The 27,084-nt window shown below is 34.6% G+C and overlaps 1 protein-coding gene across 1 annotated transcript; it reads right to left on the reverse strand.

Moving 5' to 3' along the window:
- Nucleotides 1–19,837: 19,837 nt before the first annotated feature.
- Nucleotides 19,838–25,130, reverse strand: LOC103572816 (uncharacterized). Its single transcript, XM_053737113.1, has 2 exons — nucleotides 24,905–25,130; nucleotides 19,838–20,609 (listed from the first exon to the last, which is right to left on the reverse strand). Exons 1-2 carry the CDS (start codon nucleotides 24,939–24,941, stop codon nucleotides 20,059–20,061), a joined length of 588 nt encoding a protein of 195 aa, XP_053593088.1. The 5' UTR covers nucleotides 24,942–25,130; the 3' UTR covers nucleotides 19,838–20,058.
- Between the last annotated feature and the right edge of the window lie 1,954 nt (nucleotides 25,131–27,084).

Raw genomic sequence — 27,084 nt, forward strand, 5'->3', positions numbered from 1 at the left:
AAAAAAAAACCTTATGTAATTAAAAAAATAGAACTTATGTAAATTAAAAAAAAAGAACTTATGGAAATTAGTTTTATGGTTTGAAAATAAAAAAAAATGTATATATACAATTAAAAATATTGTTTTTATTTATTAGAATACAATATAAGTTTTATAGATCTGATTTATCAATCCAGGTGTTGTGAGAGCTGTCGAAGCCAAGCCACTTTACATATAATTTATTTCCACTTTTTTTTATAATTTTTTCTATTAGATAGACATCTGGATGCTTGACTTGGCTGAGTTCTTCAACATAAAATCCACCTTCAATTGGCTTATCCTGATAGTCTACAAGTTTGTATGTTGTTGAATTTGTATTCTGCACTGTCTTGATTGTAAAAATTTCAGTGGTCCAGTTGGGTGTGTAGCCTTTTTCAAACACATGTTTGTACTTGCTGATTCGAACTTTGTCTCCAACTTCGAATTTATTTTTTCGTGCTTGCCGCTGAGCTTAAAGAGGTTTGTATATTTTTTCAAATATCTGCTTCTCATTTTTAGCAGATACATCAATAGGTTTCAGTTGAAGAGTACGATGTTTTCTAGTATTATATTTATGTACTAAATCTTCCAATATATCAATCCACTTATAATTGCCATGAGCGGTGAATTGATGCCACATGTTAGTCTTGAGTGTTCGATTAAAATGTTCATATATTGATGCCTTCAAGTTGCTGAATGTTGAGTACATGTTGATATTTTTACGTTTCATAAGTTCTTGAAATTTTTTGTTATAAAATTCTTTGCCTTAGTCAACATGCAGATTTTTTGGTACACGTCCTTGTTGAAATATATATTTCATTGCACTAGTGACATCACTGCCACTTTTACTTTTAATTGGTACAGCCCAAGCATACTTTGAAAAAATATCTATGACAGTCAGCAGATATTTGTTTCCTTTATTTACTGTTGCATAAGGAATCATTTCAACTAGATCAGCTTGCCAAGTTTCATCAAGTGCTCGTATGTCAACATGATGACGTTGGTAATTTCTAGGTGCTGGTCTGTGCAGCTCATATGCTATTACCGATTTTTTGTCCTTCATTGTCAACAAAAATTCGAGCTTCCAATTCTTTTATTCGCTGTTTATTTCTATTAATTAATTCTTTTCGTGACTTTATACGTTTTATTATATTTTTTAATTCTTGATTTTCTTTTTTTAAAAGCGTCACAGCAGAGTCCAGTGTTACCACTTGAGAGTGCAAGTGTGAAATGATCTCTGACTGATCATTCCTCATACTATCATACAATAGAGACAGCTCTTTGTGCACAAGATCACGTGTAAATTTTACAGTTACCGCATTACTGTCTTCAGCTGGTTTACCAACATGACACAGTCTTTTGCTCTCAACATCATACTGACCATCAACAGTTATTTGAAATCTTCGTACAGGTGGCCCTGGTGGTCCACTGATTGCAGCACTAGTTGGTAGTGAACGTTAAAAAATATCGATAGTCATTTTTGCTCATTTCCATTTTTGCCATTGGTAAACGAAGACGGTCGACTTGCTTATTTGGATCATCCCAGTAGACATAATCCATACGTGCTTTTTTCTTTTTCGCAATCATAAAATCAGGTAATCCTTTACCTCTTGATAAGTTTGCATTTTTAGCAAGAAAATCAGCAATATAATTATTATACGTGATTGTCGAGTCTTCATAAAAACTACCATCTGGCTTATAATTTTTTCTATGAGCGTTTGTCATCTTTATAATTTCAAGATATTTATTTTTATCATTTTGTGTGACTTTCGAATCATCAGGTGATTTTTTAAATAATAATTCCAATAAACCAGGAGTCATTGAGTAAGTTTCATTTTTTATATTGATCTCAGTATCATCAAAAATTATTTCAGAATCACCAATGTAAAAATCATTGAAACGTCGACGGATGCTATATCTCATATCTATATCTTTACTTCTTTTGTAAACTTTAGCTAAATGAGACTTTATTTCACTGCTAACTGACTTAGCAGGGTTACTTGATGCAGCAGGCGATATTTGTGTTTCTTCCAGAGTTCCGCTTCTATCTTTAGAGATAATACTATCATAATTACTTGCATCATCAAGTTTTGTATCATTATTCACAGTTGAATTATTTTTTTTAACTTCTTGCTTGACTTCTTGTTTGATTTTAGATGATTCGACTAAACTCCACAGAGGTGTAACAATAGGCTTGAACATTTCACTCATTGCTTTCTCAGCTGTGTTTTTACCCAACTTTAGCATTCTGTGCTTCCGTAGGATAGCATCACTAGCCTGAGATATCTGACGTAAGACATCTCGTTGCTTTGAAAGCTCCTCGATCTTCATGTTGATGCCTTAGAGTTCACTTAATCTCTGACTACTATTTATCAAGTACAAGTTAATTTATACTAATAAAACAATCAAATCCTTTTCTATATCTTCCACTGTTCAGTTCACTGTCTTTGTCAATCACTACTAAACCATATTTACAATTCCAACATGTTGAACACAAGTCTTTGAATAAGTTGTATGACATGTCAGTATTTACCTGATCATCATACACATGTTTCAAGTTCATCTCATCTTGTCAAAAGAGAACTATAAGATTTGCATTGTCGCGTATCAAATGTTTAGGGATACGTGTATAAGTCTGACAGAGATAAAAACTGTCAACATCTTTATGACGACCCATACAAAAATATGCTTTGATATGATCTTGTTTTTCACAAGCGACATCATCAAATATCATCAATGAGTTTGGTTTTGCATCTTCCGGTTTCAGTACTTCTTCGTGCTCGTTGAATGTAAAAATCCAATACCTTCTATTGGTTTAAGTAGTGATTCTAAAAATTTATATTTCGGCTGGTTCAGAGATTTTGAGTAGAGATAGATATTATCAAATCTCAAAACGTTGGGGTGTATGATGAGTGAGAGCAGAGCATTTGTTTTTCCACAATTTGATGAACCACAAAATATAGCACGTACATTCTTTGGTAATAAAGCACCGTGTCTCTTGATTTTTTTCACTCCTGTACCTTGAACAATTTGATCAAAATTTATTACTGGCAACTTGGCCTTTTGACTTTTAAATTCCACATTGATAGTTTGCGATTACAACAACAACTCACTCAGCGAGCTATAAACACCAGGTTTTATATCATTTTAAGTTAGTCATGATGCTGCTACTATGGAGAGCAGACGTGTAGAGACCAGTGGTAGAGGTTTCGTAAACAGTATAATCAATCAGCTACCATTTAAACTACATATACCTGGATACCAGTACTGTGGACCAGGTACAAAGCTAGCCAAGATATTAGCTCGTGGTGATCCCGGAATTAATCCTCTAGACGCTGCGTGTAAAGAACACGATATCGCATACTCGTACAATCGTGAAAATTTGGCGGCACGTCACGAGGCTGATCGAATACTTGCTGAGAAGGCGTGGCAACGTTATCAAGCAAAAGACGCTGGTATTGGTGAAAAAGCTGTTGCGTGGAGTGTAAATCAAATCATAAAGATGAAAAAAAGATTCGGAATGGAGTTGGATAAGAGAACAGCTGGCAAGAGAAAGCCTAGTGTAAAGAAACAAGTAGCACTAAGACAAGTTGTCACAGCTGCTAAAAAGTCCATGACTTCTGGTGGTGATCCAATCAAAACAGCGTCGAAAGGAGCTCGTCAGGCAGTTACAAAATCTGGTGGGAAAAAAAATATCAAGCTGCCACGAATTTTACCAGCTTCATCTAAAGTTGGTGGTGTACTGCCATTTTTAATACTACTTTTTGCCGGCCTGAGTGCAACAGGAGCTTTGGCTGGAGGTACAGCTGGTATAGCAAAAGCTGTAAATGATGCAAGTGCAGCTAAACATCGATTGGAGGAGAGCAAACGACATAATTTAAAAATGGAACAAATATCCATGGGTAAAGGTTTATACTTGAGACCAGGATAGGCAGAGGATGCAAGTCAAAAAAACAAGTAGAGCTACCACATCAAGCACTCACAAACATCGATTTACTGAAATATGCTAAAGCTCTAAAAATTCCAAACTTTCGTGGTGCTTTTATGAGAAATGATTTACCTGAAACTGGACCAAGAAAAAATGAATCAGCTATTATTAATCTTGATGATAAACTCGGACCTGGTACACATTCGGTTGCATACAAGAAAAATAATGATAAAGTGGTTTACTTTGACAGTTTTCGTAATTTACAACCACCGCAAGATCTTATGGAATATCTGGTTGGTGGTAGCGTAAAATATAATCACAAAAGATACCAGGATTTTGATACGATTATATGTGGACATTTGTGTCTCAAATTTCTCACTGGACAACTATAAATTGAAGTGACTCTGTGTACAACACATCAGTCATGCCTGAGTCGTTCACATTAACACTGACAGTATCCACATCCGTGTTGAACGCCAACTACTTCCCTCCAATTGAATTATCACCAGCTAAAAATTATGTTCTGGGACTTGTAGAGTTATTAACATTTAAGTCAATACCCAATATTGATGTTGATGCTAATGAATTCTATGTCTCTTATCTTGTGGATAATATGGATATCGAAAAAGTTGATACAAATAATATTGATGAGAAAAAAGTAGTCAAGAAAAAAAGAGTCAAAAGAAATGCCATAATAATTGTAAAGTTTGATGACAATATCTCAGTGGCGGAAAATGAGTCAGTGAGTGAAAATATAGAAGCTGAACAATATGAAACTGTTGAAGAGAGAGTCTTGACGATACCAACAGGAAGTTACAAAATATCTGAAATTGAAAAATACATTCAAAAGAAATTACACAGAGTCAGCATCAGCATAAGTGCCAATAATAATGAATTGAGAAGTAAAATTAAGTGTGATCAATTTGTAAATTTTACACCTCAAGATTCTATTGGTAGACTACTGGGATTTACAAATCGAAAGCTGACACCACATAAAACTCACTCATTTACCAGTGGAGATATTAAAACTCAATGCTCTGATAGTTGAGTGCAACATCACATCAGACGCTTATATAAATGAACACAAAGTTCACACTATTCATGAATTTTTTCCAAGTGTACCACCAGGATATAAGATTGTTGAATTGCCATCACACGTCATTTATCTGCCGATCGCCGTACAAGCAATACAAAATCTTAGACTGAGAATTGTTGATCAAGACGGAAAACTGGCTAATTTCAGAGGTGAGACGATAACCATAAAACTGCATATAAAGTCTATAAAATAATGGGTATCGTGTATGAGACAAAAAGTGGTGCTGGGTATAAAACGACAGCAACATGGTCGAGCAACATCAGTCACCGAGTACCTCAAAAGGTGTTAACACATCAGAACGCTCAGTTTCTGCAAAGCCTAGGACTAAAATTACGTGGAAAATTAAGAAAGTAAACATTTATTTTTGTTGTTTGACGTGTACACGACCACGGCGGCAGAAATCTTAAACATTCAACGACAAATCATTTTTGATGAATCGATTGCACACTACGAAGCACATGCTCATCTCCCGTATGCTTCATCAACATTCAACAACAGTGATGAAATAAGAATTGCCGTTCAACATCAAGATTTGTGTCTACTTCCAAGTAAAAGTACACTACATGTGTACAGAAAATTCACAAAATCTGATGGTACAGCTGTATGTGCAACTACTCACATGGAAAACATGACAGTATGGCATATGTTTGACGAAATACGCTACGAGCTCAATGGTGTTGAGATTGATCGTAATAAAAATGTCGGTATCATAAGTCTCATGAAAGAATATACATCACTGAGTCTAGCTCAACAAAATACGCTAGAAAATTCAGGCTGAATTGTGGATGAAGCTGTAAAAAAATTGCAAAATGACAATGGCTACTTTGATGTATCTATACCATTGAGTTTCCTGCTTGGCTTTGCTGAAGACTACCATAAAGTTGTCATCAATGCAAAGCATGAATTAATTTTAATAAGATCAAATTCGGATTTGAATGCATACATTGTAGCCACACCTGCTGCTGGAGCTCATGCTGAAGCTGTTAAAATTACGCTGCAGAAAATCGAGTAGATTGTACCATATGTGACTATGGCTGATAAACAAAAAATTGAAGCTTTGAATTATATCACAAGTGATCCAGCTATCTTAATCAGTTTCCGGGCTTGGGAGCTGTACGAGTATCCACTATTATCTAATACTTCGAAGCATATTTGGGCTGTCAAAACATCTACGCAGCTCGAAAAACCACGTTTTGTAATCCTTGGATTTCAAACAGCAAGAAAAAATAATGCAACTAAAAATGCCAGCATATTTGATCATTGCAACATCAGAGACATAAAATTATTTTTAAACTCTCAGAGTTATCCTTATGGGAATTTAAACCTCAACATTGCAAACAATCAATATGCTCTGTTGTATGACATGTATATAAATTTCCAAATTTTATACTACAACAAAGAACCTGAGCCACTGTTGACGAAGAAGAAATTTTTGGAACAAACACCACTGTATGTTATCGATTGCTCGAAACAAAACGAATCGATAAAATCTGGACCAGTGGACATTCGTCTGGAATTTGAATCTACAAATCGATTTTCTGCGCAGACATCAGCTTATTGCCTCATTATACATGATCGCATAGTCGAGTATAATCCTATAAGCAGCATCGTACGAAAACTAATATGAAGACTGTTAAATTTAATCCAACGCCAACCATACATTACATGTATGTATGGAGATTTGCACACGAGCAAGACAAGGCGAATGTGAATAAGCAGCAAGAGATCGAGAACGATTTAAACAAAGAATTAATAAATTAAATATAATTATTGAACCTGTATTGATTAAAAAACTTAAATTTATAAATAAATAAAATTTATTATATTGATATATATTGTTTTTTATTACTTATAATCTAAAAATACATTTAAGTCTCATATAACCTTAAATATTCCTCATAACCTCAAATACAATAAAATATAGATATTTTTCTTAACCTAAAAATATACATTTAAGTTTTACATAACCTTAAATATTTTTTTATTCCACATAATTTCATATACATTATAGATATTTTTCTTAACCTAAAAATATACATTTTAGTGGAACATAATCTCAAATGTATAATAAAGTATAGATATTTTTCTTAACCTAAAATATACATTTGAGTTTTACATAACCTCAAATACATAATGAAGTATTGATATTCTTTTCTTTACCTAAAATATACATTTTAGTCTTACATAGCCTTAAATACATAATAAAGTATAGATATTTTTTATTTTACATAATTTCAAATATATAATAAACTATAGTTTTTTCTCAAACTAAAAATATACAGTTAGAGCAATCTTTTTTGAATGGATATGCAAAGCTATCAGGAATATCATCACGGAAAATATAATGACCCCGACATCTTTGATAGCCAATCAATTTTCACTATTTTTTAATCCTTCTGGTCGTTTATGCCAAGTGAATTCAATCTGTTGAGTTGCATTTTCAAGGATAAATGTATCATCAAAGCATGCGATATCTCGATCATCCATACACAGTTAATTCCTCAATTGATTGAAGATCTGAACTGACTTCTCGTAGGTTAGTTGAATTCCATAAAAATGCCAGAACCATCTTTTAAACTCTTGGACATTTTGAAATGCACAAAAAGTATCCAATTTCTTCAAGTGATAAGCATAATATAAACATTAATATTTCAAGAAATCGTTCTTTTCATAAAGTGAGAAAAATTCCATTTTTTCTAAATCAATAATTGGTGCAGCAGTGTCAATTAGATCTTCAAGCCATTTCTTCTTCTGTTCACCTTGTACGTAAAAGTATCGTGTATGTTTGACCATAATTTCAAGAATTTCTTTTAATAATTCATATTGTAGCAAATCGGCTATCCATGATCTTGAATGGTGATGCTTATGATAATCAACACTTTTCTGCATTACAACAACATCAACTTGATCCAAAGGTGGTTCAAACAACCAATGTTCACATCGTGCAAGTCCATATGTACCCACTTTATCACAAATATTAGTAGCGCAAAGTTCTTTTATCACAAATCTGCCATCAGGCATCTCGTAACCCACGAAATTATTAGTTCCATTATCACTGTTTGTTTGCTTTAAACAATAACTTAGTTGATATAAATGTGATTTCATGACACGCTTCTTCATCATTTTTGCGATCTTTAAAGTTTAATAATGATTCTTTCCAATAAGAAAGTTATAAGTCGATTCCTTGCCGTCGAATAGCTAATTCTTTGATTTTTTTCTCACTCGCGTTTCTATAATAATAGGAATTTGGAATAGCATCGCCCTCGAAAATATCACTTCCTTCGCTTATGTCTTCGAACTCAATTTGGGCCTCGTGGTTACACTCATCCGGGCATACGTGAAGTCTATAAAAAAAGTTAATAATTAAATAAATATTCATAGCTAAATTAATGAAACATATAATAAATCTTTACATACCTTGAACCTTGACGAGCCATTTTTATGACTTTCCGAGCATACGTAATTGCAGTTTTTCCGTTTTTTCAGTAATTTCATATAGATTCTTTGCCAACTTTCTTTTTTCGGCACAGCCTGGACACGATACTTCTCGCGCGCTTTCAATAATTTCAATATTTTCTGCAAACGCAATTATATCATTTAAAAATTTATCAATTTCCTCCGGAAGCACGTCACCAAATAACGATTCAATAATATTATCCAGGTTATCAGTGTATGGCCGGTTATGGAGGAAAAAAATTCTTTTACTTTCACTGAACTTATCCATTAGTACAGGCTGTTAACTGAAACGTTTCTCGATGTAGACTGGCTGCTGCGAGCTCTCGAGCTCAGCGCTCAGCTCAGTATCCCCACTTTAGGCTGAAAACACATTCAGACTTGTCGGATGACGTCATCATCTAGAACATTCTACTGCGCAGTTAAAAAATGTTACTACACAGTTAGAAATAGAAAAAAACCAGTTCAGACTTGTCGGATAACGTCATCAATGACGCATCAGCAAAAAAGAGGGGAGAGAAACTATACCACTAGATGGCATGCTCTTGCATGCTTCTCGTATGTACCCTTACATATCCCAGTTTCAATATATAAAACTTCGAATCATACATTTACGTGTAAATATTGCATTAATCAGAGTAGGCTACGGTAGTGTCAGCTCTGGGGTTAAGCACAAACATGATGCCAGAACCTGTAACCTGATAGGCAATCCAAGAACTCATTCTAGTCATTAATGAAATTGTACATAATTGTACATAAATTCTACATTATTAAAAATTGTATACATATGTTTTTCAAAAATTTCCGCTTATAATATACAAAAGGCGCCATCTATCATAACACGAGCTCCAAATGGCGGATAAGAACTCGGAGTGGCTGACAATTAGCATCAAACGGGTCCCAGATAAGCGTAACTCGGTCAGTAAGAAAGAATTGCTTATAACACGAAGCAGGTGCAAATTAGCATCACAACAACGCCAATTAGCCTCAAAATGATGTCAAAAAGGACCCAGATAAGCAAATCAACACATTATCATCAGTAGACAACTTACCACAAGTCGGCAAAACAGAACACACCAACAGCAGGTATATTAGCATCCAAGTAATGTCAAAAGGGCCCTAGAAAACTCAAAAAGATGTCAATTAGCTTCAAAATGATGTCAAAAAGGCCCTAGATAAGCACCCCAACAGCCGACACGTTATCAATAATCAGTAAGTTACCCCCAGTCCGTGAAAAAGAACACATCAACAGCTGGCGTATTATTGTCCGTCGGTACAACAGATTATTACCATCTTGCCCCAACTGATTCAGAAACCCTCTTGCCTACCTACTGGTTATTAAATTTATTATCTCTTTTTTTTATAAAAAAATTATGAATCTAATTGATCTATGGAAATTCTATTATCTACCGAAGTTATCACATTGTATAAAATGTTAAAGTATAATTTTTTTACTTTCTTTTCATTCAAAAATCGAAAAAATTACTGATAAATACTTAATAAATATCTATGAACAGTTAAAAAATATTTATTAACTATGAATAAATAGTTGTAAACTGTTAATAAATATTTATCAACCATTCATGAATAATATTTAAGAAATTATTTATTTACTGTAAATAAATATTTACTAAATCATCAAATGTTTAAAAATTGATTCATCAACAATTAATAAAAATTATTAAATATGAACAAATACATTTATCAGTGCATTCAATGGGATTCAAAAATTTATCAATGGGTTTATAATAATTTAAACCTTAATTGATATTTATAAAATTGTTTTTTCTCCTCACACTAAAGTCCTCTTTACACTCAATTATTTTTAGACGACATTGATTCAGAAACACTTGAAGAAAATGCGGATCGTGAATTCGTGTGTGATGATAAAGAGTCTTCTATTGATCACATCGGCCTTAATATGGATAACGTTGGAATAATTACCAACAATACTTATACATTACCGAGACATTTTCGTTGCGCAAGTCACACCCTCAATCTTATAGCGACCACAGATATATAAAGAATTATGAAAAATTCTAAAGAGTTAATTAAAATACACACAATTAGTGTGAATAAATGTACAGAGCTTTGGAAAATGTTGCGATCACCAAAAAAAAATGAATATTTAAGAACGCATCTAGGTGTTTGTTTGAAAAAACCTGTCGCTACCAGATAGTATTTTTTCTACGGCTGTATTGTTCAAACAGTAAGCATTCGAAGTAAAATTCAAGATAAATCTAATTATTTAACGGAAAAATGTTCGATGACTCTGATTTTGAATATTTAAATGTATTTAAAATGTCTATGAAAGACTTACCTGAAACTATTGACAAATTACAGGCCGACGACTGTCATTATGGAGTTCTATTTCCCGCCATTGTAAAATTGAAACACAATGTTGATGTTTTATATAACGATTCTAAAATTACATTTTGTAAACCTATCCTTCAATGTATCAGTGGAAGTATTGTAAAAAGGTTTAATTACTTATTCAAGCTAGAACCTGCTAGTGTTGATGCAGCTACTGTAGCCATTAGTCACCCTGCGTACAAAGGAACCTTGGTCAGTCATTTTAGTCAGAAAGATAAAAAAATTCTGTACGATTTTTTCATCGGCGCACTGAAGGAAAAAGCTAAAAAAAACTACTGCGTTAGATGAACCAGATAATACTTCAAGTGGATTGAAATTTGGAAATAATTCAATTATTCCTGAATTTAAAATTACCAACACCACCGGTGAAGTAAATATTGGGTAAAAGCCGGATAGTTGCCACACTTTTTAAAATGCTCCTTCAAAAAATGTGTACCAATGCATTTTTTATTCAAAGTGTATTCTCAAACATAGTTTATTAATCTTCTATTATACCCTATCTATAAAAAAATTATAAATATTATAAATTTTGAGTAAATCCAGATTACTATGACCTCTACAAAAGAGGATAGTTGCCTACTATAGTGGATACTAGCCTAATGTTAAAAATGGTCGGGGGGATACTTGCCTAATGTGAGGATAGATGCCCGTCTGTTTTTTTTCAAATAAAAATGAACTTATATTAATTTAAATAATCAATTTTTATTGTTAAATACACTCTTTTATTAAGTATTAATTAAACTTAAATTATAATTATAAAATTATGACAATAATAGACTCCAAAATAGTAAATAAGAGTCCAAAATAAAAATGCAATGTTATTATCTATTTTGAAAATAGAACAATAAACAAAATTAGAATTTACTTTGGCATTAGCCTCTATTAAATAAGTATTCAGTCCTTATAACTTACTGAGATCCTTTATTATGTAGTAAGTACTAAATTATTACCAAATTAAAACTTAAAAATACTAAGGTTTTAATTTGTAAGTTAGTGAACATGTATTTTTTTAATTAAATATTAGTATTTATCTTAAATATTAAAAATATGGTAATCAACTTTGGCATTAGGATTGATTCGGGATATTTCGTTGATACTTTTTTGTTTTTTATTTAATTCTTCGAACGCAAGTGTTAAACTATCTTCTGTCCAGTTGATGTGGCGCGGCACTACGCCTGGCTTTCGTTCATACTTGCGAGGCATTTTGCTGTTGAGTATTTATTTTATTTAAGATAAACTATAGTAAAACCAAATAAAAAATCACCAAGAAAAAATAGTAAAAGCAAATGAAAAAAATAACTAAGAAAAAAACATCTGTCTTTGCTTGTAAAAAATGTATAGTTACGGAAAGTTTCCGCAGGGCAACAATCCGCAAAAGACAGTAGGGCAACTATCCGATTTGATACGGATACTTGCCGAAAAAGAGATTACTTACCAATATAATTCTGGCGCTCGTCAAAGTATCGCCGCGAAAGATGTTTTCTCACACGGACAGAACACGTGCGCCTACTTCAACGGCTTATGCGGCACTGAGGCCTGCGCGGGGGACGCTTTTAATTATGATCAAGAAGAAACACTGTCAATACGTCTAACATAGAGCATTTGAAACTGAGGCATGTATCCGTCCGAGGCAACTATCCGGCTTTTACCCTACAAGCAATTAACTATTTAGGGTGCTTAAATCAAGATATCAAAGTTTTAAAGGATTTTCCTTTGATACAAAAAGTTTTTTTAAAATATAATACTCCACTGCCTTCATCAGCACCTGTCGAGAGAATGTTCAGTTTCGCGACAATGCTAAATCTACCGAAATTCAATCGATTGACAGATGAACATTTCGAACAACGAGTACTCGGCAGGGCAAATGAGTGAAAGTCATATGTTTAACTTCGTCTAAAACTTGTTCAAATGGTTTGAAAATAGTTAATTGATATCTCGATTTGTTTGCAATAAATCTGAAAAATTTGCAAAATTTTTCAATTGAATATTTCGCAACCCTGGACAGCAGTAGTTGGTATGAATATGAAGAATCCGGGAAAGAATAATCAGACTTGATCAGATATGAGTCTTCAGGCCTGATCAGACATGGAAAATGATCGGGGATGATCAGGTCTGTTCATATCTGATCAGTTATGGTTATGTCTGTTTATGCCCACCCAGGTAAAAAAATTATATATGAAAAATGACCCTACATAATTTTGTATAACTATATATATAATTTTTCCTATAAAAAAAAAAAAATCGGGCGTGTACAGATACCCGTCAAAAATGAACCACACATGGCCGAATCTGAATGCTCCAAACATGGCCATGTATCTAAATTGGCCAGGTATGGTCATACATAGCTTGATACGGCCATATATGACTTGATATGACTATGTATAGAAATTTTAACTAATTTAAAGAAAAAAGTTTTTTTTTCTAAATTATATTGGCGACGCAGATATTATCAGATATGCGAATAATTTAATTCCTAATCGAATTAGGAATTTTTAATTCAGAAAAAAAAAAACACTAGACTTATTAATGATCGCACCCGCTTTATAGAATTTGAACCCGAGTCAAAATATAACCATCAATATGCTGTTACTGATATTAAAAAAATATCCTACTTTTAAATCTACAACATGCTGTTTATAAGTAAGTGTAATAGTCAGCTTAAATGTTTTATATAAAATATCTGTACGTCTATATATTACAATATATGCCCATGTATGGGCATATATGATACATAAGATAGTATTAAAACAGATAGTGCGCTATCAAATATGATAATAGGCAACCACACGTTAGAAGTATGCGAACAGTTCGAACTCACAAGTTATTTATTTTGCATCGAATCAAGCTATTCATATTTGAAAATTATTCGAATCTTTTGAATGGTATGTGCACTAGACTGTGTCAGAAAAAAATATTATTTTTTATTTTCATTAAATACATCTAGACTTTAATTATAATTGGCATAAAATCGCCTAAAATTCAGAATTTATTAGTTTTACGCAACAAATTTAAACAAAATTTTTGTATATAGTTCATACATGCCCATGTATGAACTATACATGACTGTGTGTGGCCATATATAATTCATTAATTATGGGCATACATGATCATATATAGTCATACATAACTATGCATGGCCATAAATGGCCTTGTTTGATTCATATATAGACATGCACAATTTTATTAGAAAGGCTATGCATGGCCATTTATATTTCATTTTCACGGGTAAACATATAATTGAAATTGGATTCAATTTAGTTTAACAGATTCCCATTTTAAGAAATATACATTATACACGGAGAAACAATATAGCAACTCTCTGGGTTTTACGCAGGAAGATTCTGTTGCCAGTGCCTTGAGCAACACTTCTGGTCACTAGTGTCTTTTTCTATGTATGGGTCTTGCGCAAGATTATGTGACAAGAAATCGTCATCAAGACTTGTGCATTACTTGCTCAAGGTGTTGTACAATACACAAACAGTATTGAAAATATCTTAGATACGGTGCAGTTGAAAAATTTTGCCATGCGCAACTATTTTCAACTATAGTCTTGCTCCAGAATCGATTTATAATCTGACATGAATTTCTTGTGTAAGGCCTGCACTAGACTTGCTATTAGAATCTAGACACAAGTATCTGCAGCAAAACACATTCGTAGAAAAAGACATTAGCAACTATCAATTTTGATACCAGATTTGCTCAAGCCTCGAACAAGATTGTGTTATGGGTATCGTCAAAATAAAAATAAATTTATAATTATTCAAACTTTTATAGGAAAATATTTGATTATCCTCGATTAAAAACTTCGATTAAGTCCGATTGAAGCTGGATCGTATTAAGAGTTATTACTCAAATTATTATTAAAAATATATATATTTTAAACTTGTGACAAACAAATAGCTCAAATTAAACTTGTTTGACTCAAATTTTACTCAATTAAGCCAAAATAAGGTTAAATTTGTCTTAAGTGGATGCTAATTAAGTTGAGATATCCAAAAGCAAGTTTAAAATAAATGATAAATACATTTTAATATTACTGCTTAAAAAGAAATCGAAAGACTTTGATAGCTGCTTCTACAAAAGCAAAACAATATTGAAACTGAAAAAAGTTACTTTTGTCGATTTTTTTATCAAAATACTGTATCTTTAATTCTAACAAATTTAAATATAAAAAATATAGTGATGTGAGGGAATAGTTATTTTGCAACTCGAACTGTTACGTTCTGGCTCAAATTAAATTTAAATAAAAATTTTAGAAAAATTTTTTTTTTGAAGTATCGAATTAGTCATTCGCCACAATAGGCGAATAAACGGTTTGACTCTTCTTAGAATCATAAATAAATAATAAATTAGTAAATCGTTACTTTGTTGGCGAAATTATTTCTTTTCACCGCCAACAATGTAACGGAAATCTCTTGCGACAAGAGAGTCGCCGTGGCTCGCGAATATTCTAAACAGATGACGATGCATGAGATCCGGGCCACGACGATTCTCTCATAGGAAACCTGAGATGCAACATTAACATTTTGATAATGTATTAAACCAAAGAGCGACAGAATCAAGGCAGTCGATCACAAGATCTAGTAGAGCCAAGAACTCTGCACAAACCAGCAGGGCTTGATCCTGTCACTCGGACTTTAAGGCAAAATATATATCCGTATTTTATTAAAATACACACTCCTTATTTAACTTTGGGCGCTGCTACCGGCAGCCCAAAAATCACATACCTCGTATTGGGCACTGCTACCGGCAGCCTGAACGCTTCCTTCCCGAATCCAAAATTCACGTCGAGAAGCACGAAGTCAGAATGGGCACTACAGCTTGGTCGCGGGATTCAAGTTCATCGCGGACCTCATCAAAGGTCGTCCGAGAATTAAGTTCTTGTTGAGCCATCAAGCTTATGTGTTGTTGAGCTTTCGAGCTCGTGTGTTGTTGAGCCGCCGAGCTCATGTGGTGTTGAGCCTTCGAGCTCTTGTGTTGTTGACCCTTCGAGCTCTGGTGGTTTGATCGACCAATTGAAATAGCTTTCCTCTACGAAGGAACCGAGTCTTCGAGGCTCGTCTTGTTCACGCTCAAAGGAAGCATCAAAAGGATTATTTAGGCTGATTTATGGGGCCCATCGTCTCCACCATGGTGAGTAAATAATTCTTTTTTACATAAAATAAAAGAAGGTCAACAGCTGACGCACCTGGGGTTTATTGACACCCTTACGACGTCAACCTGGTCAAATTAAAAATATGTCTGATTAACAGATAAGCCAGAATGTGACATCAAACTCATAAAAGTTACCTATTCCCAAAAGCTGGTAAAACCAGGGTTGTTGAATAATTTAAATTTCCTTATTCATAGTTATTTATTTCTTTTCACACAAAGTACAAATTAACTCAAGAAAATGATATAATAAAATTATAGTTACAGTACTATCCATCGTTCAGTACAGTACAATACGTCGTTGAAAATATCTTATGTAAATCAGTCAATGTATGTCTTATATATACTTTAGGGTGGGTCATTTCGAAGCAACATTTTTTTTTTAAGTGCATATAGAAAAAAATCATATTTCAACACAAAAAAAATTTTTCACGCTAGAAAAAAAATTATAGTTCGATTACATTCCTAGCTCATTGAAAAATTTGATTTCTCATTTAAATAACACGGGAAAATTTTTTTTTAAGCTCTGAGCGTTTTTAACTTGTTAACAAATTAATAAATCGAATTGACTAATACATGTTCTTATAGTGAATTCAGCGCTCTAATACGAAAAAGTTATATTATCATTTTTTGATAAACCAATCTGTTCAAAAGTTATTGGAGCTCGAAATTAAGTTATAGTAAGTTTCGAGATCTTTTCACTTTTCCGGCAAAAATATCAGACTTATCACAAAATGTTAAGGGATCCTTTTTGGTGACAATTTTATTCTCTACAAATTATTTTTCCTAAAGTTTTCTCAAATTCTGCATTGCCTTCTAGCAAATTTCCTTTTAATGTCAAACACTTAAGAAAAATAGTGTTCCGATTGATTTCAGAAGCTCGGCATTCAAATGAAAATAACTAGACAACAATGAACCTCTATGTATGCTCAATGATTATCACTGGTCTTGTCATAACGATAGCACCCACAGTTTTTTTTGGTTCTTAATGAAATTTTCTAAACTTATTCTATAGGCGATTATCTTGATCAAATTCAAAGATGAGCTTAGTCGGTCGATTATGAAACACACTGAAACTACTAAAATTCATCGGTAAATGTATGGATATAGCAAAAAACGTGAAATTTTGACATAAAATCATCATCATCTAAGAAATTTCCAATTTGAAATGATATTTTCAGAGGTCCTTTTTTGTAGATAATTAAATTTTCAATAAGAAACATGCACACGTTACTATAATTCATCGTTACAAAGTATAAAAAACGTGAAATTTTGATATAAAATCGTCATTATCCCAAAAACCATTAATTCTTCATAATTTTGTAAGAGAACCTTTTTTGTAGAGAATAAAATTTCCTATCCAAGTAAGGACTTAAATGAATTTTTTTTGACTTTGGACTTTCACCTCATTTGGCGAGCCTAACATATATGCATAAAATTTTTGCCTTTCACACACATTTTTTTTAAGTAGATTTTTCAATTAATCGATATAATAAGTTAGTTTTATACATACACATCTTATAACGTTCCCTACTATTTTACGCGTCCCACGGCGGAGTGTGGTGGGCGCTCAATAGCCGTTATGGCTCTCCGTTGGTTGAATGAACTGAAAATAAAATAAGAACCAAACCCAAAAATGTCCCACCTGGAGATATCCTGAATCTCCCTGGACTCGCGACTCTGTTCAGGCGGGGTTAGATAACCTACTTGGGCGCCAGTTCGTGTGCCCCACAAACAAAATCAACTCAAAAAAAAAATCACAACGGAGAAAAATGAAAATGAAAATAAAAGAAATAACAGGATAGCGATTTCAGAGTTAGGAATAAGAATAGCAAGAAAAGATAGCAGTAATTAAAATAATAAAGTTAAATAAATACCGGGTTGATGACCATTTGTTTTTAATTATCAATTAATTAATTAATTAAGCAACTATATCGCATATTCACATAAATAATAATTGGAAAAATAATAGTAGCTCACTGACAAAAACAATAATAATAATAATATGCGTATATAAAATTCAAAAAGTGATAATACTACATAAACAATAAATGTCTTGGAAAACAAACGCACATATGGTAATAATTAATATTTCACTCGCACGTAAATATACGTACATTCATTTAAATTATCTCCAGTAACACTTCCCAGTAAATTCCACTGGTGAATTTACGGTATTTCAAAATAATAGTATTTTGGACGCAAATAATAAAATAAATACCACCTATTGGGTATAATAATTATGACTGGTATTTATACCTTGATCACTCTCACGTGATAATTAAATAATAACTTGATGATTCATATTCAAATTAAATATAATAATAACTCAAATTAACAATAATTAATAACTCAAATTAACAATAATCAATACGCAAATTAATAATAATTCATAATCAATATTCAGTTAAATAATAAATAATAACTCAAATCATCAATACTCAATACGCAGATTAATAATAATTCATAACCAATATTCAATTAAATAATAATTAATTACTCAAATTATTAATACTCAATACACAAATCAATAATACTCAATAACAAATTAATAATCAGCGCTTTGTAATGTATATATATATATATATATATATATATATATATATATATATATATATATATATCAGACTATCGAGACCCAGTCGCATATGATTGTCATCACGTGACATAAAATAATAATAATAGCAAAATATTTTCCCAAAAATAAATATTCACTGTTCAAATAATAATAAATATTTGCGATTAAAATTTAATCATCCACTGGGCTCGATCACTACTAATTTTATCATATGCTTGTAGAAGTCTAGCAATAAATAACTTTCATCTACGTGATATTCGCACGCTTGGAAATGGCCACCAACGCGGGAAAGCAAAGTTACACGCCAATGAATTTACCAAAGGTACTTACAGTCATCGTTGTAGAATAACCGGCGAACAGGCTCCATTGTTATTTTTATTATCCAATAAATTCAAGAAAATTAATTATCACTCTTCGACAATAACAATGCCGAGTTCGATGGCAATTTTTAATTACTATTTGTACACTTACTTAAATAGCGTTTGGAAATAAATTTTATTATGCAGCAGCACACCTTGCCCGTACAAATGTTTATCCACGTCTCACCATGGCAGCACGTGAGTTTCATGCTGGCCCCTCGACCAGCCATATTGTATATCTGCATCTCAGTTTAACCCAATGGAGAACTATCTCTGTCACATGTTAATTTCAAATAATACCAACGATAACGTACCCGATGTCAATTGTGTAACTTTGCCAATTCCCGACGTCAAATGCCCAATTACTCCTCATATTAATAATTAACAGTAATTTAAATTGCCAAACCAATTAATGATTTATGCATGATAATTATAAATTTCATTCATAATATAATAAATTTGTTGATGACAACTGTTGCGTCGCCGCGCATGCGCCGACCAACCACAATAACTACAAGCATATAAATAAAATGAATAATTATCTCCCAGCCTCATAAAATATACTTGTAACATCAACAGGATCAGTAATTTTTGCTGCCTTCAGCGCAGTTTTCACCTAATCAATCAATTAAGTACAAGTAGCGTAATAATTAAAATAAAATCTTACATATAAACAAAATAATCATAATAGTAATGAGTGAAGAGACGTGTGAGCAGCGTGTGCTGCTATCTGTTGCTCACCGACCCGATGTGAGACTGCCGTGATATTTAAATATCGTGACACCCCCCCCCTCCCCCACTAGACCGGTCTTAGCCCTATGCAAGACTTCTGGCCGAGACAACAGCAGTCTCTACATCCATTGGCGTGTAGATCAATGTAATTTAGCACTTACCTCCTCTTGCTAACTCTAGGTATAGGAAAGGTAAATATATGAGTATGATACAGGACCATTAGGTGTGTAGCGTTTAATAGTGATAAATACCAAATACAGGACACCAAGGATTAACACAGTATAATTGGCATCCTACCGACACGCTCAAACAAACAATAACATAAATTCGAAAAAAGAAAAATCCAATGGGAACACTCGGGGTCTAGCCCTCAATTCAGTCCATAACACTGAATAACCTCTGGGTCCCAAGTGAATTTCGGAACTTTGGCCAATGCCCACAACTGCTCGTATCCTGTGCGCTGGCATTTCGGACACCGCGTTATTCCGTGAGGAGTGTATGGGGTGGGGTAAACCCGTACGCTGCAGCACACCATACACCGCTCTCTAACGACTAATCTTGCACGTCCATGGGGTCCATGGCAAACATCCGTGCCGTCGAAAAAGGCGACGCATTCGTCGCAGAAAGGTTTCAGCTCGGCCGGTGGTTTGTCGCACTCCCGTGCGGTGTGGGTCCATGAGCAACATCGTGCGCAACCAATGGGGACTACTCGGGCTGCCCACTGCCGTTTCCAGGCCTCCACCTGGGTGAAGAACAGCCCCCCTACGACTGCCTTCCACTCCTCCGTCCATGGTTGACGTTCGCGTTCCCTCTGTTTCCGCAACTCGGCTCTCAGCCGCTTCCAACCGGTGTCTTTTTGCTCTGCCGTCAAAACCGGGGCCGCCACCCCGTAATGCACCCAGTTCCTGGCACACATCAAGTCTGAAAAAAACATTTGATTAAGTTGGTTATCCTAACCCCACTAGAGGTATCGCAACAAAGCAACAGAAGTAAGCAGTAACCAATGGTAAAACCAGAGTATAGCATGAAGTAAGCGAAAGACAGAAACACACACAGAAGCTAGTTAAACATAAACAAACCACTGAAGATACATCACGCGACCGCCACCAAATTCATGAACGCCAGAGCGGTTGTACCTTCAACCTCTTGTGCCACATTCTCAGCCCGCTTGAACAACTTCAGAAATTTTATGTGACTACGACCCACCGATTTACCATCCAGAGTTATCAATTCAACAATCACTGGTGTGACCACCTTATCAACCACCAATGGACCGACAAACCTTGGAGCCAGCCTCCGAACCACTTGGTCGCTTTTCCTAGATAACACCTTGTTTGGCCGATACACATGATCCCCAACTTCAAAAACCCCCACTCGGAGAGTTTGATTGTAGTACCTGGCATAACGTTCCGAAGCCCGACGGATGTTCTGGTTGACCACGTCTCTCAGCTCTACCATTCGATCCATACGTGCGATCCAAGATGATCGGTCTACCTCAACCTCGAGTTGAACGGCATCATTCTTTTGCCCATAGCATCTCATGGGACATGGATCTCGCCCAAAGTTGAGGAAAGCTGGGCTCACTCCCAGGCTTTCGTGATTGGCCGTGTTGTACGCGAATTGAAACTCATATATATGCTTATCCTACTCCTGATGGTCGTCTTCCAAATAGCTCATTATCATGGTCTTGATGTTGCGATTGACGCGTTCCACTGGGTTGGCCTGAGCATGAAACGGTGGCGTGGTCATGTGTTGTATCCCACACTCTTCAATAACGGCTTGCACATCTTTGTTCTCATACTCTCATCCGTTATCTGTCCAAAACACCTTTGGAGTCCCCCAACGGTTCAGAATTGCTTGTCTGAGCCCATGGGCCACTGTTTTTCCGTTGGCTGCCCGTACTGGAACACACTCAATCCAGCGTGTATACAAATCCTCAAAAATTATCAGATAAGCGAACCCTGACTTTGAACGTGTGAAAGACATGGTGTCTGCAGCCACCACTTCCCATGGTTCCATTGGCGTGCGAGTTTCCATCAATCCCATAGGCTTCTGTTGGACCGGATTAGCCTCGATACATGTTTCACACTCCGATACGTACTGACGAATGTCTTTGGCCATACCTGGCCAATAATACCGTAACTTGATACGCTCCCGGGTCTTTCGAATGCCCAGATGGCCTGATTGAGGATGGTCATGGGCCTGTTGAAGCACCCACCCTTTATCCGCAGGTGGTACTACCAACTTCCAACTCTCGTCACCCTCACCAATCACACTCTCCATTGGCGCAGACACTCGTTTATACATTCGTCCATTTTCCAGGCGATATCCCACTATCGCGTTGGGATCGGCTTCCAAAATTTGACACTTCTCCGCGTACCAGTCATCCTCAGCGTCATCTTCCAGGACATCTAACTCGTCCACCAGGTTTTCATCCCCCTCGAATCGTCGAGATAATGCGTCTGGGGCCTCATTATCCGACCCACGGCGATACTCAATGCGCATGTCGTATTCAGATAATTCCAGGGTCCATCTGGCCAATTTACCTGTGGGGTCCCGTGTATTCATCAACCACCGGAGACTGGAGTGATCTGTCACCACCGTGAATGTGTAGCCCTCCAGGTATGGACGAAGTTTCCTCACTGCCCACACCACAGCAAGGCACTCCTTTTCTGTGGTACTATAGTTGGCTTCCGCTGGGGTTAACGATTTGCTGGCACAGGTGATCAGTCGTTCTTTATCAGCCTCTCGCTGAACCAGTACTGCCCCCAATCCCGATTGACTGGCGTCTGTGTATAACACAAATGGTAAAGAGTAGTCAGGCGTACTCAAAACTGGTGCCTCCACCAGGGCCTGTTTCAACGTCTGGAATGAAGCCTCCTCGACTTCCGTCCACCTCCATTGGGTATTCTTGCGGGTTAACCTGAATAGGGGTCCAGCTACGCAGGCAACATTCTTCAGGTGACAGTGATACCAATTTATCATTCCACTGAATCGTCGAACTTGTCTCACCGTCTTTGGTGTGGGATAATTTACTATGGGCTCGATCTTTTCACGAATGACCTCGTCTGACCCATGATGGTTCAACCATCGGCTACGCAAATATTCCCGAAGAGCTGGCACGTCCACGTATTCAGGAATAGTATTTGAATCCGCTGGGATCTCGTCAATTGATGGACTCCGTCTTACGTTCAGAGCCCCTAACGCCCTCTGGTGGTACTGATTCAAGCGATTCCTTAGAATTTGTGGTGACTCAAATGTCGATAGCCCAAAAGTGGACAATAACATTTTGAGTTTGGACGGTGGCTGATCCATTAACCAAGTCAGCTCTGACGGGGGAAGTGTATCATCCCCATCATGGTCTTCACCGTCCTCCAAATCCAGAGTCACATTCTCTGGGCGTCTGTCCACCGCTGCCAACTCAGCTGCCAATGGAATAGGTGCAGGCTGCTGTTCCAAATTCTGTTGACCCGTTGGGGAATCATCCCCATTGCCGCCGCGCATTCTCTTACACGCCTCCAATAATGCACATGATTGGTCCTAAATGTCGCGCCACGATTCCATTTTACGTCCGAATTAATAACCAAATTAATAAATAAATGTGAAAATATTACCCAACAAAATAAACAAGCGTTCGGAAAGCACAGCTCGAAGTAACAAGTAAATACAATAAGATCAACCCTCTGGTGAAAATATTAAACAACAAAATATAAATACACAATGGAAAAAACACAACCCGAAGTAGTCTCTTGGAATCCGATTCTCCGCACCTAAATCTGAAATTCAAAATAAAAATCGACCCGTACGATTTAATGGCTCCCTGGCCCCACGTTGGGCACCATATAACGATCCCTACTATTTTACGCGTCCCACGGCGGAGTGTGGTGGGCGCTCAATAGCCGTTATGGCTCTCCGTTGGTTGAATGAACTGAAAATAAAATAAGAACCAAACCCAAAAATGTCCCACCTGGAGATATCCTGAATCTCCCTGGACTCGCGACTCTGTTCAGGCGGGGTTAGATAACCTACTTGGGCGCCAGTTCGTGTGCCCCACAAACAAAATCAACTCAAAAAAAAAATCACAACGGAGAAAAATGAAAATGAAAATAAAAGAAATAACAGGATAGCGATTTCAGAGTTAGGAATAAGAATAGCAAGAAAAGATAGCAGTAATTAAAATAATAAAGTTAAATAAATACCGGGTTGATGACCATTTGTTTTTAATTATCAATTAATTAATTAATTAAGCAACTATATCGCATATTCACATAAATAATAATTGGAAAAATAATAGTAGCTCACTGACAAAAACAATCATAATAATAATATGCGTATATAAAATTCAAAAAGTGATAATACTACATAAACAATAAATGTCTTGGAAAACAAACGCACATATGGTAATAATTAATATTTCACTCGCACGTAAATATACGTACATTCATTTAAATTATCTCCAGTAACACTTCCCAGTAAATTCCACTGGTGAATTTACGGTATTTCAAAATAATAGTATTTTGGACGCAAATAATAAAATAAATACCACCTATTGGGTATAATAATTATGACTGGTATTTATACCTTGATCACTCTCACGTGATAATTAAATAATAACTTGATGATTCATATTCAAATTAAATATAATAATAACTCAAATTAACAATAATTAATAACTCAAATTAACAATAATCAATACGCAAATTAATAATAATTCATAATCAATATTCAGTTAAATAATAAATAATAACTCAAATCATCAATACTCAATACGCAGATTAATAATAATTCATAACCAATATTCAATTAAATAATAATTAATTACTCAAATTATTAATACTCAATACACAAATCAATAATACTCAATAACAAATTAATAATCAGCGCTTTGTAATGTATATATATATATATATATATATATATATATATATATATCAGACTATCGAGACCCAGTCGCATATGATTGTCATCACGTGACATAAAATAATAATAATAGCAAAATATTTTCCCAAAAATAAATATTCACTGTTCAAATAATAATAAATATTTGCGATTAAAATTTAATCATCCACTGGGCTCGATCACTACTAATTTTATCATATGCTTGTAGAAGTCTAGCAATAAATAACTTTCATCTACGTGATATTCGCACGCTTGGAAATGGCCACCAACGCGGGAAAGCAAAGTTACACGCCAATGAATTTACCAAAGGTACTTACAGTCATCGTTGTAGAATAACCGGCGAACAGGCTCCATTGTTATTTTTATTATCCAATAAATTCAAGAAAATTAATTATCACTCTTCGACAATAACAATGCCGAGTTCGATGGCAATTTTCAATTACTATTTGTACACTTACTTAAATAGCGTTTGGAAATAAATTTTATTATGCAGCAGCACACCTTGCCCGTACAAATGTTTATCCACGTCTCACCATGGCAGCACGTGAGTTTCATGCCGGCCCCTCGACCAGCCATATTGTATATCTGCATCTCAGTTTAACCCAATGGAGAACTATCGCTGTCGCATGTTAATTTCAAATAATACCAACGATAACGTACCCGATGTCAATTGTGTAACTTTGCCAATTCCCGACGTCAAATGCCCAATTACTCCTCATATTAATAATTAACAGTAATTTAAATTGCCAAACCAATTAATGATTTATGCATGATAATTATAAATTTCATTTATAATATAATAAATTTGTTGATGACAACTGTTGCGTCGCCGCGCATGCGCCGACCAACCACAATAACTACAAGCATATAAATAAAATGAATAATTATCTCCCAGCCTCATAAAATATACTTGTAACATCAACAGGAGCAGTGATTTTTGCTGCCTTCAGCGCAGTTTTCACCTAATCAATCAATTAAGTACAAGTAGCGTAATAATTAAAATAAAATCTTACATATAAACAAAATAATCATAATAGTAATGAGTGAAGAGACGTGTGAGCAGCGTGTGCTGCTATCTGTTGCTCACCGACCCGATGCGAGACTGCCGTGATATTTAAATATCCTGACAATCTTGTAATATATGTTAGTGTATAGTCATGACATGAAATTAAACTCATTTTCTAAAAGTAAGGGTAAACAAGGACAACGATTATTTTCGATAGAGAACTTTAGATAGTTGATTTCACGTAATATTATATAGGTAATGTACCAATTTAACCTTCACATAAATATGGTATTGAAAACTTGATTAGTATGAGATCATGATTGTAATCCCTGTTACAATGGCAAGACCAGTTATAGTTATAGGACGTACAGGTACGATTGAAACATCATAAATAATAAAAGAAATACTATTAAAACATAGAATAGCTATGAAATTTACAGGTTATTTCGTTCACAATACAATACACGTGGCAAAATTGTATTATAATGGGAAATGCATAAATTATGTGGTATGAAAACCATATTTTTAACATTTTTTGATTTCATTGAAATTTTCAAGGCTATCAAATTACTGGAAACAATAGTCAAAACATAAAGTTTAAGGTCATAAATTAAAGATTATTAGACATGCTTCCAGATACTTTTTACGGAAATCGTCTGTGAATGTTAGCTTTTAAGTTCTATAAGCTTTAACAGTGATAAAAAACTGAATTTTACGAAAAATCATGAAAATTTCAAACAGCCATAATTTCAAAATTATTTGAACGATTCAGCCCATCTTTAATTTTAATCAAGGTAATCGCCTATAGAAAAACTGTAAAAAATTTTATTAAGGTCTGATAAGAACTGTGGACGCTATCGTAATGAGAAGACCAGTGATAATCATCGGGATTAGAGATGCATTTGATGCATCATGAATAATAAAAGAAATACTTTTAGAATATAAAATAGCAGTGAAATATACAGGTTATTTTGTGCACAATAAAATACAACTGACGAAACTGGATTATAATGGAACAAGCATAAGTTATGTCGAATGAAAACCATATTTCCAACATTTTTTGATTCCATTAAAATTTTCAAGGCTATCAAATGATTGGCAGAAATGGTGTAAATATAAAGTTCAAAGTCATGAATTGAAGCTTATAAGGCAAGCTTTAAAATGTATCTTACAGAAATTATCTATGAGTTTTAGTTTTGAAGTTATATGGACTATAAAAGTAATTAAAAACTGATTTTTTCAAAAAGTCGTTAAAATTTCGAACAGCCATAACTTCTAAACTAATCGACTGATTCAGCCCATCTTCGAACTCAACGGTGGTAATTACATATAAAATAAGTGTAGTTACAAAGTTCTAGAGCGTTCGACACACACACACACACACACACACACACACACACACACACACACACGCGCGCGCGCGCACACAAACACACACAATTATAGATACATGCAGACACTTGGGCATCGTTCTGAAAATCGTCAGAATAG

Source organism: Microplitis demolitor, chromosome 2, assembly GCF_026212275.2.
Source record: "Microplitis demolitor isolate Queensland-Clemson2020A chromosome 2, iyMicDemo2.1a, whole genome shotgun sequence".
Classification (NCBI taxonomy): domain Eukaryota; kingdom Metazoa; phylum Arthropoda; class Insecta; order Hymenoptera; family Braconidae; genus Microplitis; species Microplitis demolitor.